The sequence below is a fragment of the Podarcis muralis genome, chromosome 13, assembly GCF_964188315.1.
Source record: "Podarcis muralis chromosome 13, rPodMur119.hap1.1, whole genome shotgun sequence".
NCBI lineage: Eukaryota > Metazoa > Chordata > Lepidosauria > Squamata > Lacertidae > Podarcis > Podarcis muralis.
Genome location: NC_135667.1, coordinates 23954812 through 23969839, shown reverse-complemented (window position 1 = coordinate 23969839; position 15028 = coordinate 23954812). Strand labels below are relative to the sequence as shown.

Genomic DNA, 15028 nt, shown 5'->3' with positions numbered 1-15028 from the left:
AAACTAGGTAATCCCACTGGAAGAAAGAAAAATGCCTCCAGACTGTTCTTTGTCTATCCTCCTAACCTCATCCATCTATTCACTTACAATAATGTTTTCAGTATTTTGCTAAGCTGAGTTACAGATAGGTAGCCGTGTTGGTCTGCCATAGTCAAAACAAAAAAATTCCTTCCAGTAGCACCTTAAAGACCAACTAAGTTAGTTCTTGGTATGAGCTTTCGTGTGCATGCACACTTCTTCAGATACACTGAAACAGAAGTTGCCAGATCCTTCTATACAGTGAGAAGGTGGGGAGGGGTATTACTCAGAAGGGTGGTGGGAATGGGTGATTGGCAGATGGCTGTGATGAGCCTGTTGATGACTCTTAACGACTGCAATAGGTCTTACAGGAAAAAGCAAGGGGTGAGAAGGTGAAAAATGGCTTTGTCATGTATAATGAGATAAGAATCCAATGTCTTTGTTCAGACCAGGTTTCTCCGTTGTTTTAAGTTTGGTAATAAGTTTGAGATTGGGTGGCTGTCTGTAGGCAATGAAAGGATGTGGATCTACAGCAAACCTTTTTAGAACTAAAATACCCAGCAGATGAAGTTAGACAACAGATCAACAGAGCCAGACTTATACCCAGAGAGAACTTGCTGCAAGACAGACCCAAAAAAGAAAATAACAGAACACCTCTAGTCATCACATACAGCTCTCAAGTTAAAACAGTACAACGCATCATCAGAGATCTACAACCTCTCCTGGACAATGACAGTTCTCTTTCTCAAGCTCTGGGAGGAAGACCTTTCATTGCCTACAGACAGCCACCCAATCTCAAACAACTCCTAACCCACAATAATACTACAACCAGACTCAACACGGACACTGGCACCAGAGCCTGCAATAAACCCAGATGCCAACTTTGCTGCCACATACACCCGGACAACACCATTACTGGCCCCAACAACATCACACATACCATCTCAGGACTATTTAATTGCTCATCGTCTAACATTGTATTTGCCATCAAATGCCAACAGTGTCCTTCAGCTCTCTATATTGGACAAACAGGCCAAACCTTACGCCAAAGAATAAACGGACATAAATCCGACATCAAGAACCACAAGACAGAGAAACCAGTAGGAGAACACTTCAATCTCCCAGGACATTCTATACAAGATCTCAAAGTAGCTGTTTTACTACAAAGGAATTTCAGAAATAGACTGGAAAGAGAAGCTGCTGAATTGCAACTTATTACCAAACTTAAAACCACGGAGAAACCTGGTCTGAACAAAGACATTGGATTCTTATCTCATTATACATGACAAAGCCATTTTTCACCTTCTCACCCCTTGCTTTTTCCTGTAAGACCTATTGCAGTCATTAAGAGTCATCAACAGGCTCATCACAGCCATCTGCCAATCACCCATTCCCACCACCCTTCTGAGTAATACCCCTCCCCACCTTCTCACTATATAGAAGGATCTGGCAACTTCTGTTTCAGTGTATCTGAAGAAGTGTGCATGCACACGAAAGCTCATACCAAGAACTAACTTAGTTGGTCTTTAAGGTGCTACTGGAAGGAATTTTTTTGTTTTGCTAAGCTGAGTTAAAGTACTGGTTTTGACCTTTAAGGTTCCAATAAATGGCTTCGGTTCCAGAAGTTTTTATAGCAGGTACTGAAAATAATACAGCAAAGGTGTCTACATAGTATTAATTAATGGACATCAATGTATAGCCTTTTATCTGCTGGGATTTATATTATCTGCTGCTTATTTTAACATGCCTATGTTTTAAAATATTATTTGTATTTCTGCCAAATAAATTGTTTCGCTATTGTGTTGCTTTGAATTGTGCCGTATTTCTATAATATGTTAGCCAACCAGTGTGTGCTATGTTTAGAAAGAAGAAGAAGGAGTCTCAAAGCGACTAACATTCTCCTTTCCCTTCCTCCCCCACAACAAACACTCTGTGAGGTGAGTGGGGCTGAGAGACTTCAAAGAAGTGTGACTAGCCCAAGGTCACCTAGCAGCTGCATGTGGAGGAGCGGAGACGCGAACCCGGTTCCCCAGATTACGAGTCCACCACTCTTAACCACTGCACCACACTGGCTCGCGTAAAGGAGTAGAGAAAAAGATACACAGATAGAAAAAAAATTATATAGGGATCCTCAGCTGGAAGACCATGGTGGGGAACCTTTTGGGGTCCAACCCCATTAGCCAACTTTGACAGATGGACCGGGTAACCCACCTGTCCATCACATGACATAATTCAGTTAAAATCCCTTCAGACGTTATCGAAACATGGGAACCACAAAGCAAACCCTGTGTTTTGCAAGCCACTTCAGGACACTCTTTTTTATTTCCAAAACTAAAGACTCAAAGGAACAGCACAACACGGCTTCAAAGAGCTACACTGGGAAGGAGAAGCTTCTCCCCTCTCCTTGAGCAAGGCATGCTTTGCTCCAGGAAAGGGACAACTGGGGGCCCACACGAAGCTCCCAATTGTTCCATTGAGGGCCTGGCTTTATTTATTTAGAAAAATATTTATATATTGATATTCATACGAAAATATCAGAGTGGTTTACAACAATTGTACATAAAAATACATAATAAAAACCATATTAAAAGGTTAAAATCAGAAACAAGCTGGGGATGTTTATTGTAGGATGGGTGGACAGGGCTTCCATAATTTGGTCAGCCAAAGGAGGAGATGTAGTGGGCTTGTTGTGCCCATGGACTGAAGACTGTCCACACCAGTGTAAAACCAATCCAGCCTCTGGCAACTTCCCTCCCAGGTCCTCAATAGTTCTCATCCACAAAGGCATTCTTATTACACACCTCAGTCCTCCCAAGCCACAAATAAGTGGGAATGAGCAGCCAAAGATTTTAAAATGGGTGAAACACTGTGAAAGCACTGTTATGCTGTATACTATCTTATGACCAGGGATTCCAGGTGGGAGAGCAAATTGTCCAAACAAGCTGTCCCAGATGTACATACCAAATCAGAAGCACTTGCGGAAGTAGATTGCATTGTGCTGGTATCTATCCAACCAGTTGAGGTTGTGCTGCTCTTCTAGGATGCTGAGGGGATCAGCCTCCTTCACTGTCAGAGTCAATGTTCATTAAAGTCCATTTAAGGGAACTGGTCCGTCTCACAGAAGGCCAAAATAGCCACAGGGAAGTTTCCATTTAAGGCTCAGTCTTAACATGACTGCTGAAACAACAGCTCTGCTTTAATAGAGTCCCCAAGCTGAATCCTGCAAGGAACCCTGTCCATAGTACTTTCTCTGTCATGCCTTGCTTTGCACCCCCTCATCTCTGTGCTGCTGAGGTAGTCAGTCCAAACGAAGAGCAATTTCATAGGTCTCCTCCCCAAAGGAACACCTTACAGACCATCTCCCCGCCCTCTGTTTACTTGGAAGACTTGAAGTCATTACTCCTGTCATGTACGTTGCATGAGCAGTGCCTATTTCTGAGGAAAGAAGTGCAAGCTGGGAAGTGTCCCAGGATTGTGGATTGATCTCAGATTCTGTATCAAGCTGTGGTCATCCAGATGCTGTTGGACTACAATTCCCATTTTCCTTTGCCATAAGACATGCTGGCTGAGGCAGATGGGAGTCCACCAGCATCTCAAAGGCCACAGCTTTCCCATGCTCACTCTATGCAGTATGTTGGCACATGGGCAGGGCCACTTCAGATGCTTGCTAAACAGGGTGATGGGCCCTCTAGTTTGCATATCAGTGACAGGGAGGTGGGACTATGATACGATAATGTTTATTAAATGTTTTGATCACTTTCAGAATATTCTGTTGTTCTAGTGATGTTTGCTGAGATGAAATCTCTCATGAGCAAGGGTGTTGTTACAGCTGTGAAAGGTGAACTTGAGTAATTAGCTAAAATATGGAAAGAGCATTAAAAGGAGGAAAAGGAAAAGCAGTGAAGCCCCAAAATAGCACTTAGATTTATTGTAGACTCTTTTACCACACTGGTTCAGCTTAACATCTATTTTGATGAATACACTTCCTTCCTTTGAGGTTTTTATGAATGCATTTCTAATAGTTTGGCTTAATGGCTATGTTTAATTTTTGCAGTTCTGTTTTTCCAAGTACATCATTGCCTCTCATGAGGTTCCTGTATCTGCAGAGGTGGGTAGCATAGAAAAAGTATAAGGAAGCAACACTTTGCACAAAAAGTTATAGTAAAGCAAACCAAAGTTAAAGTGGCATGATGTTTTACCAGATTCGAGGCTCATTTTAGAAGCAGAGCTGCTGCTCTACTTAAGCCTGCCAGACAAAAACAACCCATTAAAAGTGTGCTTATGCCAGATTGCCAGGTCACATCATCTAGCTGAATGGGTTTAGGGTCCAGCCTAAACTCTTCCTTCTTGGTCTTGCTCATGTCATGCTGCCAGAATGCTCATTTTTGGAAGTTACACCGGCCTTGTCTCAGCTAGCTTTGGTTCAGCAGGCAGAGCCCTGGTTGAACTGGGTTGAGCAAGTTACACCTTTGACTGAGCCAGGGTTTGGTACTTAATGCTGGCTGAACCCAGATGAGTTGGGAATCAGCTGGCTTAACAAAAGAACCATTGCATCCCAAACTCCCGATCTAACAGATCTTGCCATAGTGCTTTGACCAAAAGAAACAATCCACCCACTAGATATTTGAGTTACCTGGAGACCCTGTCATATAAAGAGCCAAGTCCTCCGCCTCCCTAAAAGTGTTTTATTCTTTTCCTGTCATGAGATTCCTTATACTGAATTTCCATAAAGAAAAGTTTTTTGGGGGGGAGGAAACACAACAATGGAACAATAATTTGATATGAGTAAATTTTGATGAGCTTCTCTCAGATTAATTTGGAAATTGTCACAGTTCTTCGAGGCAGAAAAATAATCTTCCTAAGCCAGTCTAAAGGCTCACAGAAATTACCAGTTCCACATCTCAAAGGAAGCTAGAGCCTCTTTCCATGGGGATACGAAGAGAATGGCTGAATCCTTCACACCAGAGATAGAATGTAATAAGACGAAACTTGTAGCCAGACAGCAGGAAGGACCAGGATCACTTGTTGCTCTTTCCACTCTAACATCAGAAACTGCTGGACTAGGGATCAAGGCCCTGTGGCATAATCTTGGCCCACCAGGTCTCACAATGCAGCCCAGGCACTCTCCCTTCCTTATAGGCATGTCCAAAGTCCGTTTCGAGGCCTAATCCGGCTCACCGGTCGGTTTAATCCATCATTAAAAAACCTCAGCAACTTCAATCCTAAAAAAAGCCCGATAACTTCAATCCTAAAAAAGGTCAACAACTATGGTTGGCCCTTTGGTTGGTCCTCACGGCCCTTCACTTCATCAAATCTGGCCCTTTTTGAAAAAAGTTTGGACACCGCTGATTTAGATCTATCTTGGGCATGGGTTGCTGGTATGCAACCCCATTCACTTTATCTTGAGGGAATACTGTTCTCAGGGAGGGGGGGATTTCCTATTTATTTCCCAATAACAAAATTTTCACCACAATTAATGTCTGAATCTTCTCTCTATCATGTGAATTAATCTACATATTTTCACAGCACCTTCTGTTGGGGGGAAATAGGATAACGAATGAAAAGCTGCCTTTCTGAGCATCAAATATTATCTTGAATGTGCCTGAGGGTCACAGATATGTTGAATAGTTCACCAGAAGGAATGGTGTAAAATTATACATCCTTGAATCGTATCTGCAGCCACATGTGGGGGTGTTCCCCAGGGGAGGGGATAGAAGCATACATGCTGCAAAAGTCGTGATGATTTCCGTCTCATCTGTGAAAGAAGTAGAAGGAGCTGAGAGTCAGAGGTGGGGACAAACATCAGATTGGGAAGCCAACTCCTGCCCTGCCCTGATGAATCTCTTCTGGGTTCTCTGTAAGTTTGGGAAACTGGGAGGGCAATTTGATCTGGGGAAAGTAAAGCCCATAATTCCCATCAGAGCTTTCCTAGGAATGTGTGTGTTTGTGTCAAAGATGGAATTACTCATCATTACCAAGAATGGAAGAGTGGTTGTTAAAATTAATGGACTTAGATGAGATGGTGAAACTGGCATGTTTTATCAGGGAAATTCTGGCGCATGTGAGGGAACATGTCCCTGTGTGAGAGGGGGATCAGCGTGATTGGTGGTGGTGGACAGCAGGGCAGGGGTGGGTGATCGTAAAGCTTTGACCCCCCCCCCCCTTGAGGACTGCAGAAAAGCCAAGCTGTTTTCAACAGACATTTTAAAAAATGAAATGAAATAAGGCCTTCTTCTTCAGCTTGTGGAGGACATTTCATGAAAACATCTAACTTCTCCCCCCCCCCTTCATCCTCTTCATCATCTTCTAGTACTATCTGCAAGAGAAAAAAGGATTTCAGTTTAAGAATGACTGGGTTGCACAACATAATCTAAATGTACAAATTAAAGAAGTGCTAGTAGAGGGAACGGGACGCGGATGGCGCTGTGGGTTAAACCACAGAGCCTAGGACTTGCCGATCAGAAGGTCGGCGGTTCAAATCCCCGTGACGGGGTGAGCTCCCATTGCTCAGTCCCTGCTCCTGTCAACCTAGCAGTTTGAAAGCACATCAAAGTGCAAATAGATAAATAGGTACCACTCCGGCGGGAAGGTAAACAGCGTTTCCATGCGCTGCACTGTTTGCCAGAAGCGGCTTAGTCATGCTGGCCACATGACCCAGAAGCTGTACGCCGGCTCCCTCGGCCAATAAAGCGAGATGAACACCGCAGTCCCAGAGTCGGTCACAACTTGACCTAATGGTCAGGGGTCCCTTTACCTTTACCTAGTAGAAGGAACAGTGTGAAACACATGGGAAAGGGCGAATTTTATTGGTTTCTCCTCAGCTCTGCATTCTGACATGCTTGTTTAATCTCTTTCAACCCCACGCACCCTTTTGCACCCAGAAAAAAACCTGCAGCAGAATAGCAGGTGCTCTGACATAGAGGAAACCTGGCAATTATATGCCATTACATTGACTCTCATTTATATGTGTATTATTTTCATAATTGGAAACTACCAGGGTTTGCTAGAATACACTAAAGCCACTCCAAAGAGGCTGCAGCCAAAATAGCAGGTCTGGAGAATTATTGAAATACTGCTCTGCCCTTGCTTTTACTTGTTAAAATATATTATAAACATATTGCATGGATGTTATTCCAGGTGCTCTGCTTGCAAATCACTGGTGTTTGGGTGATGACAAAGATTCAGAGCTTTGCACTTCTACAGGTGAGTTTGAGACTGTGCAAGACTGTGTGCGCTAGTGTGTGCCGGATTGCAGAGAATGGTGTGTGTTTCTTCCTCTACTCGAACCACATGTCTAATGCTAAATGTTCATTATCAAAGAAGGTCAGGGCTGTTTTGTTTCATCATCAAGCTTTTAGAAAATATGGGATGCTGCCACCAACACTTTCTCAGCTCACCAATCCCACCAGCCCTCTAGCAGCAACACCTGGCTAACCCCTCCTCCATTTACCCCTCACTCACCCCCTTGCCTATCCCCTCACATCTTGCCCAAACCTCCCCTTTAAACTTGGCTGAACCTTCCTTCCCTCACATTCTGACCACTTACTAAAGCTATTCTGACTTTCTCTCACATCTTACACTGTCTGCTTTTAAATGAGGCCAGGAGGGGCTTTAGAGAGCAAAATCACTCTCTAAAGTGTCTCCCATCCTCATTTAAGCAGCTCATGTGGGCTGGAGCTAGAGAGTTGTTTTATCCTTAAAAATATCATCCTATTGGAAACTTGACATAGGATTGCCTCATAAGATATATTTTGCTCACCTAACTCTTCATCTTTCATATCTTTTTAACAATTAATTTGAGAGTCTACAACCCCAGATTTCTAAATAAAAATTGAGGTGCTTTAAATAAAATAAATAAATACATTTAAATAAATAAAATAGAGTAGAACACTTGCATGCCAGTTTCCCCAAAAAAGAAATAATTTAAAGCAATATACAATAAATAATTATGAAAATTGTGCTAAAAAGCAATACAGTAATACAAAAATAATGGTGATAAAACAATCTAATTCTACATGATTATTCAAATGTTCACCCTCCATAGCAAGTACATTTTCACTTACTCTCTGGATTCATTTATGCTCTTGAATGAATGAATGAATGAATGAATGAATGAACTTTATTACGGTCACAGACCAGCATAAGAAAAACATATAATAAAATAGCGGTTAGGAATTAAACAGATAAGCAAATAAGGACAAAGAAACAAGAACAGGATAAAACATGTGAATAAAATATTAGATTAAACACTGATAATGGATGAATAAAGACTGATAATTAAACCAGATAAAAGCTAAGAAAAAAAGAAATAAAAAACATGCAGTTTAAACAACTGTAAGAAGCAAAACTTAAGGGAAGACAGGTCTTGCAATGTGGGCCATCAGTTTAGGACTGGTTTGTGACACAAACCATCCTTCGGTGAATATCCATCATGGCAAAAAATCTAGCAACTGAGTATGTGACATCTGGGTTTTCGTCCTGGAGTAGTAGGGAGATGTTAAGTTGTTCTGTATGTCCTAAGGATTTTTGCAGGATAGGCAGGATAAACCTGGCCCGTATGTCTATGTAATACAGTGGTACCTCTGGTTAAGAACGTAATTCGTTCTGGAGGTCCGTTCTTAACCTGAAACTGTACTTAACCTGAGGTACCACTTTAGCTAATGGGGCCTCCTGTTGCTGCCGCGCTGCCGCCACTCAATTCCTGTTGTTACTGGGGCCTACTTTGGGAGGTTCGCTATGCTTTCGGGAATTTGGCCTTACCCATCAGCTCTATCCCTGTAGAGTTCCTGAAAACGTGTCTCCCAAATCCTTGACGGGATATAGGATTCTGCCACTAATGGTTTGTTAGGTTGGGAGAGCCTTATGATGTTCCAGTAGAGAGCTGCATTAGGGTTCTGTAGGATGAGGTCTGCAACGTATCCTTCCAGCTCACTCCATTGGGCTCTGATATCAGATTTCTGGCACATTGGGGGCATGTAGGCATTTATAAATAGTAGAGCCTTCTCATTGAGGTGGAGCATAGTAGCCATGGCAAGTGTCTTAAGGGAGGGGAGGGGTCTTGGTGTAGAGCCAATGTTGGTAGAGATAAGGGTCCCCAACCCCCCTTTTGCTCTGCCAAGCCTCTTCCCTGGTTCAGCTCCGGTTGTAAAGGAATTATATCCATTTAATGATATGTCATCCCTGGCCCAGGTTTCCTGAATCAAGATGATGTGATGTTGTGATAGAAAATCAGTGAAGCAAGTACCCCTGATAGATGCAGCCCATCTGGCTACATTCCAGGTTTGGAGGGTGACCTTATGCTGGCCTGTTGGCTGTCAGTCCCTCTTTCCCTCATGGGATGGTTGGGGGGCTATTAGTTCCTTCTGTGCCTTTGGAAGTATTAGGGAGGCATGTGCTGCAAAGTGGGGATCATTGACTAGCAAAGAGCCAACTTCCTGAGCAGGGACCTCATTTGTCCTGTTCTGCCAGAGAGGTAGTGGAGAAAGCTTGCCCTCCTGTTTAAGGGTGAGTATCTGGGCACCAGTTGGATCATGAGTTTTGGAGGCATTAGGCAAAAGTCTGTGTGTAGCCTGGGTACTATTGTGTGGTTCCAACTGTCTGTCGGTGACATGGGGTTCCTTGAAGGTTATTAGCATGGGAGTGTCAGGGTTGTCAGAGTCCCCCTCTTCATCTCTGTCACTTGGGAAGAGATCAGTCAGATGCACACATGGCCTTCTTCATGATAGGGAGCTATTGGTCATATTTAAATGTTGTGTTTACAGTTCCAGTGTCCTTACGTCTAGAGTTGAAATTTCAGACTTTATGCTTCCTAATCTCCTCTTCAGCTCCTGTAGTTCTAAACTCAGGGTTTTATTCTCCCCCTTCGTGCAACTGGCATTTCTGTTATTTAATTTAGTTTCACTTTTCAACATTGGCTGTGATTCTCTTCCAGAGATAAGCTGTCTCACTGTTTCATCCTTGAAGACCCTTATCAGGGGAAGGGAGTGTTTTATGTTTTATGAAAAACATAAGATGTTTTTCATCTGCATAAGTCGAGATGGGAGGGCTGGTTTGCTAAAAGTGATAAGTAAACGTATAGTATTTCATATGCTGGGCAGAAAGTAGATTTTTTCCAGATCTACTTTTTGATAGTGGCAGTTCAGAAGCTGGGATAGGGATGTCATGATTGACCTGTGTTTCGCCCATCTGTGCACATTGAGGTGAATCTCGAGCATTATCTTTTGAAGGACTTGGCAAGATCTTGTTACATCCGGGACTCGGGTTGTTGGATCGATGATGCAGCTGTGCCTTGTCATCCTTTTAACCATTTGTGAGTTTGTGGAGGGGGAGCACATGTCCAAATTTTCCTCTATATTAACTAATTTAGTCAGAATTTCATTCAGTCTTTGAAGAACTAAGACCATGGTTTCTGCAGACATTATGCAAATTTCTTGGTAGGGGTGTATGTTAGAAATCTGTTTAATACAAGCTCCTCCACTGTCTTGTTCTCCACTGGCCAGCATTTGGGATAGGGGGAACCCCTCTTGTTCCTAACCTCTGTGTCGGATTGTCTCATTGCCTCCCTAAAAGAGAGGGGGTTCCCATGACATCGTTACTTATTATTTGTTCGGTTTCCAATCTGGGGATGAAGGTGTCGATTTTCAGCTGCTTCTCTGCTTTAGAGGATTTGTGAGTCCCAATTATGCTGTTTGGGCTATTCCTGCCTCATTTTTCCCTTCTGGCAGCCATTCCAGTAAAGTTAGCAGAGTTCCACCAAGCTGGAGTCGAGTCTTTGCAGCAATGTGTTAGTCCAAAATTTTAGCCAGTAGACAAAACTGCAGGTCAGTCACAGAGGCAGACTTCATTGGGCGTCCATTGTTGGGGTAAGTCAGGTTGAGAAGTAAAACAATACAACAATAAACTAAAAACAAGGAGAGGCAATAAGGCAGCCATTAAGATGTTAAAAATGTGAGATTAGAATCAGGAAATGGCTAAAAACTACTTAAAAGCTTAACTGAAGGCAGGAGCTCTGACTAGGCTGCTGTCTCAGTTGCCATCTTGGATCTTTTTGCTCACCTAATTATTGATCTTCTATACCTTTTAAATAATTAAATTAAGAGTTTACAACCCCAAATTTCTAAATGAAAATTGAGGCGGCATTAAATGCTTTAAATTTAAAAAAAAAAACAGAATAGAGCACTGACATGCCACTTTCCCCAAAAAGAAATAATTAAAGGCAGTATACAAGACACAATTATGAAAAAAGTGCTAAAAAGCAATACAGCAAGACAAAATAATGGTGATAAAGCAATCTGATTTGGTCCATTGCAACTACATTTTCACTTACTCTCTGCATTCACTTATGCTCTTTATTTATTTCTTCCGTTTGTTCTCTAGGTGAACTTCCTGCTCCTGATTTATTCTTGAACGCAACTTCGGTTCCTGAAGGGGAAATTATCGCAGTACTCTGTACGGCTCCATCAGAGGTCGTGGTGACCAGATTTTTTTTCTGTAAAGATGGGGCTCCTGTTTCATTCAAGAAAGCAACATTTCAAAATGCTCGATACATCGTAAATGCATTGCCGAAGAATGCTGGCCAATATTCCTGTGGTTACCAGCAGAAGGATGCAAAGAACCAAGAGAAGACTTCTGCCCTCAGTGTTGCTCAGGATCTGATTCTCCAGTCAGGTAAGATTGTAGAAATGATCAGACTAGGAACCTGCAAGGGACCTGCAAGAGAATGTTGCATGGTGGGACAGTCCTGTTTAGAGTTCCAGCTAGCCAGCCATGCCATATTTCAGCACAGTCCATTTCTATGCCCCCATCACAACAGTTAATCATAGCCACAGAGCATGTTCAGACTTCCCGGGAGCATATTCATATATTTATCTAAATGAAAATAGGTGCTGTTTTGCACCTATGCAACCAATGTTGGAGAATCTGGCCAATAGCATAGAGATGATAGCACTTCTCCAGGGACACTGTTTAATGGCCTATTAAAAAATAGGTATTGCTATTAGGGAGCTTATCAAAAACATTCATGATTTATGTGTCTAGCCTCTAGGGATGGGGCTTAGATCAGCCTAAATCCATCCTGTTTCATTCCTTTTGGCACATCATGTTTTTCTAAAGAGTGCATGAAAGGTTACATATGTTCTTCCATCCAGCTAAGTCATACTTTGAGTAGGCCCAATGAAACGAATGGCTCTTAGTCATAACCAGTGATTTTTAGTTCAAATGAAACAATTTAGTTCAAATTGTAATGATGCACATTAATATATACATTATATTCCAATGGTACGTAAGCAGCATTACTGAGTAAAAATATTTACTTATTTATTTGTTTATTTGTTTGTTTTAGTATGCCATTTTAAATCTTAACACAGAAACAAAATAATGCAATTTACTCAAGCACAATCATGAAAAGAAAATATTTTTTATCATTTCCTGTCAGAGATCGTTAATACCCTGAGACCACAATAATAGAATATTTTTGTCACTGTAGAAACTTTGATAGCACTCTTGATGTCAATGTCTGAATTTTTCTCCATTTTTGATAAAGACCAATGATTGCCATCAATCAAGCCGGTTGGCTATACAGTGGTACCTCAGGTTAAGTACTTAATTCATTCCGGAGGTCCGTTCTTAACCTGAAACTGTTCTTAACCTGAAGCATCACTTTAGCTAATGGGCCTCCTGCTGCCGCCATGCTGCTGGAGCACGATTTCTGTTCTCATCCTGAACAAAGTTCTTAACCCGAGGTACTATTTCTGGGTTAGCGGAGTCTGTAACCTGAAGCGTATGTAACCCGAGGTGCCACTGTACAGAGGAAAATGGATAAATAGTTTATTTATTCAAAAACATGAGGGAGAAGTAATACCTGATTTAGGCTTGCCATATTTCAAAAAGCAAAATTCCTGACACCCTAGCCTTCCTCCAAAACACACGGGGGGGGGGGGAGATGAGGTCAGGATAACCAAGTCATATTTATTTTCCACCATCCTCCTACTCCTCAGTTGGTACTACTGCATGTGGGGAGTCAGGGGGCACAAGCACCCTTTGGGTCTCCCACGTAATGGGGGACATTTCTTCTGCTGCTCGGGGGGCAGACCCCCCCCCAAAAAAACCTGGTTGCCACACGTACAGGAAAATCCAGACATTGCTTAAAATTCAAAAATTCCCCCAGGATGCCTTTTTAGGCATCTGATTTCCTTGCATATCTGGAATTTTCAGGACATATGGCAATCCCAGCCTGATTTAGGTGGGGCCAATTTTGGCTTTGTGAGGGAAACCAAATGAAGACTCTTTTTTGCGTGACCAGGCCACAACAGCCCCAGCCCCCAAGGATCATAGGAAAGGAACAAAGACTCTCACAATGTGTTATGGAATTAAAATTAGGCCACAACTTTATTAAACTTCCGAATGTAAGAAGACCTTGGCTTAGGCATTGGGCGTGTATACCTCCCAGCCCCGCCCCGCCCCCAGCCAGGGGAACTGGGGCACATCAGGGTAAATGTGATATGGGGGTGCACTGCAAGATGTATGTGTACACAAGCAGCCCAGCCCATATCCCCGCATGTAGTTCACTGACGACCTTTCAGTGTATAGCCAGTGACACCCATTATATAACCCCTTTAAGAGGGAACCCTGGGATCACACACACACACACACACCCATAGGGAAAATAAGACTAAAGGATTCCACCCAAGGCCATAACCACCAAAGTTGTGACGAATTGCTACAGGGAAGACAAAACTTGCCAATGCAGGAAAATTTATTCCCAATCCTTCAACAGCAACCAATCAAAGACCATAGCAGCAGCCACTAAACAGTAAGAAAAAGTTAACCTGCAAACAAGAAAGCATTAAACAAAGGGAGGGGAGGGGGGGAGAATCTCCTGAGCCAACTGCCTGGCTACTTTCGGCTTCACCCCCTATATATAAATGGGACTGGCCTCAACTCCCAGCAAGGAACTTGATTACTGAGGCTGGACATTAACCTCCAATTAATAATGCTGAGAGGCAGGCCAGCCCCTGTTTGCCAGTATGTTCCCTGGGAACTGTAGCACCGTGCGCGATCCCGCAAAGGGCACCCACAATGTAAAGTGTGAGTGCTCATTCTTCTTCGATCTAATTCAGGTTGCTCTTCTTTTTTGACAGGGTCAAATCAGAAAATTATATATGGAGTTGTGGGTGTTACCATTCTGGTGTTGGTATTTTTTATCTACCTTTTGGTCAAGAAAGGTGAGTGCTGGTAACCTGAAGCAATGATAATCTACCTTTTGGTCAAGAAAGGTGAGTGCTGGTAACCTGAAGCAATGATAATCTACCACGAAAAGGGTTGATTTTTCAAGTAGGAACAACATTTGAACTGAAACTCAGCTTTCCTTCAAAACACACACCTGCAGTGCAAGTCTCCAACCATGTGTGTGTGCACGCACATGCACAGGTATGGGAGAAATTGTGCACAAACATGTATATGTTAGCAAAAAGAAAGTACAAAACTGAATTCTGTTAGGGGAAATTGTATCCATTTAGAGGAGTGTGCATTTAGAGGAGTGGCTTCAACTGCCACTCCTCCTTCATGAAACTGCCCCCTCCTTCCAATTTTGTGATAGGGTTGCCATATTACAAAAAGTAGAAACCAAAAACCACCCCTGAAGTTGTCAAGCTTTTCTTTTCTTTTCTTTACAAAAACGCCCCCCCCACCAAACACCGCCTTTTGGAAATTACATCCAGATGACAATTCCGCCTTTGAAATACCTAATTTATGACAGCTTCTTTGCCTCTCTTCTTTTTTTTGTTTTAGTGCTGTGTCGTCATCTATCTTCAAGGCAGGACAGAGTCAACACTGAGCACATTCCTTTTGATTATGTGTAAGATTTTCATTTCTTCATTTGCTTTATTTATATGCTGCTTTTCCACAAAAAAATTATGCTCAAAGCAGCATAGAAAGAAAGAAGGCAGGAATTTATTTCAAGCACTCCAAAAACAAGGTCATTGTTAACATAGCAAAACAATATTTTTTCATG

General features: G+C 42.4%; 1 protein-coding gene across 1 annotated transcript; it reads left to right on the top strand.

The window, feature by feature from the left end:
- Window positions 1-5757: 5757 nt before the first annotated feature.
- LOC114581819 (uncharacterized) lies at window positions 5758-14876 on the top strand. The gene is made up of 5 exons (XM_077918211.1): window positions 5758-5875; window positions 7156-7221; window positions 11395-11685; window positions 14157-14240; window positions 14806-14876. Exons 1-5 carry the CDS (start codon window positions 5758-5760, stop codon window positions 14874-14876), a joined length of 630 nt encoding a protein of 209 aa, XP_077774337.1.
- The last annotated feature ends 152 nt before the right edge of the window (window positions 14877-15028 follow it).

Bases quoted from the DNA above. Each gene is read 5' to 3' on its own strand.
- LOC114581819 (XM_077918211.1), top strand. From the start codon at position 5,758: ATGATTTCCGTCTCATCTGTGAAAGAAGTAGAAGGAGCTGAGAGTCAG. The intron at 7,222-11,394 runs GTGAGTTTGAGA...TTTGTTCTCTAG, and splicing joins AGAGCTTTGCACTTCTACAG to GTGAACTTCCTGCTCCTGAT. The intron at 14,241-14,805 runs GTGAGTGCTGGT...TTTTTGTTTTAG, and splicing joins CTACCTTTTGGTCAAGAAAG to TGCTGTGTCGTCATCTATCT.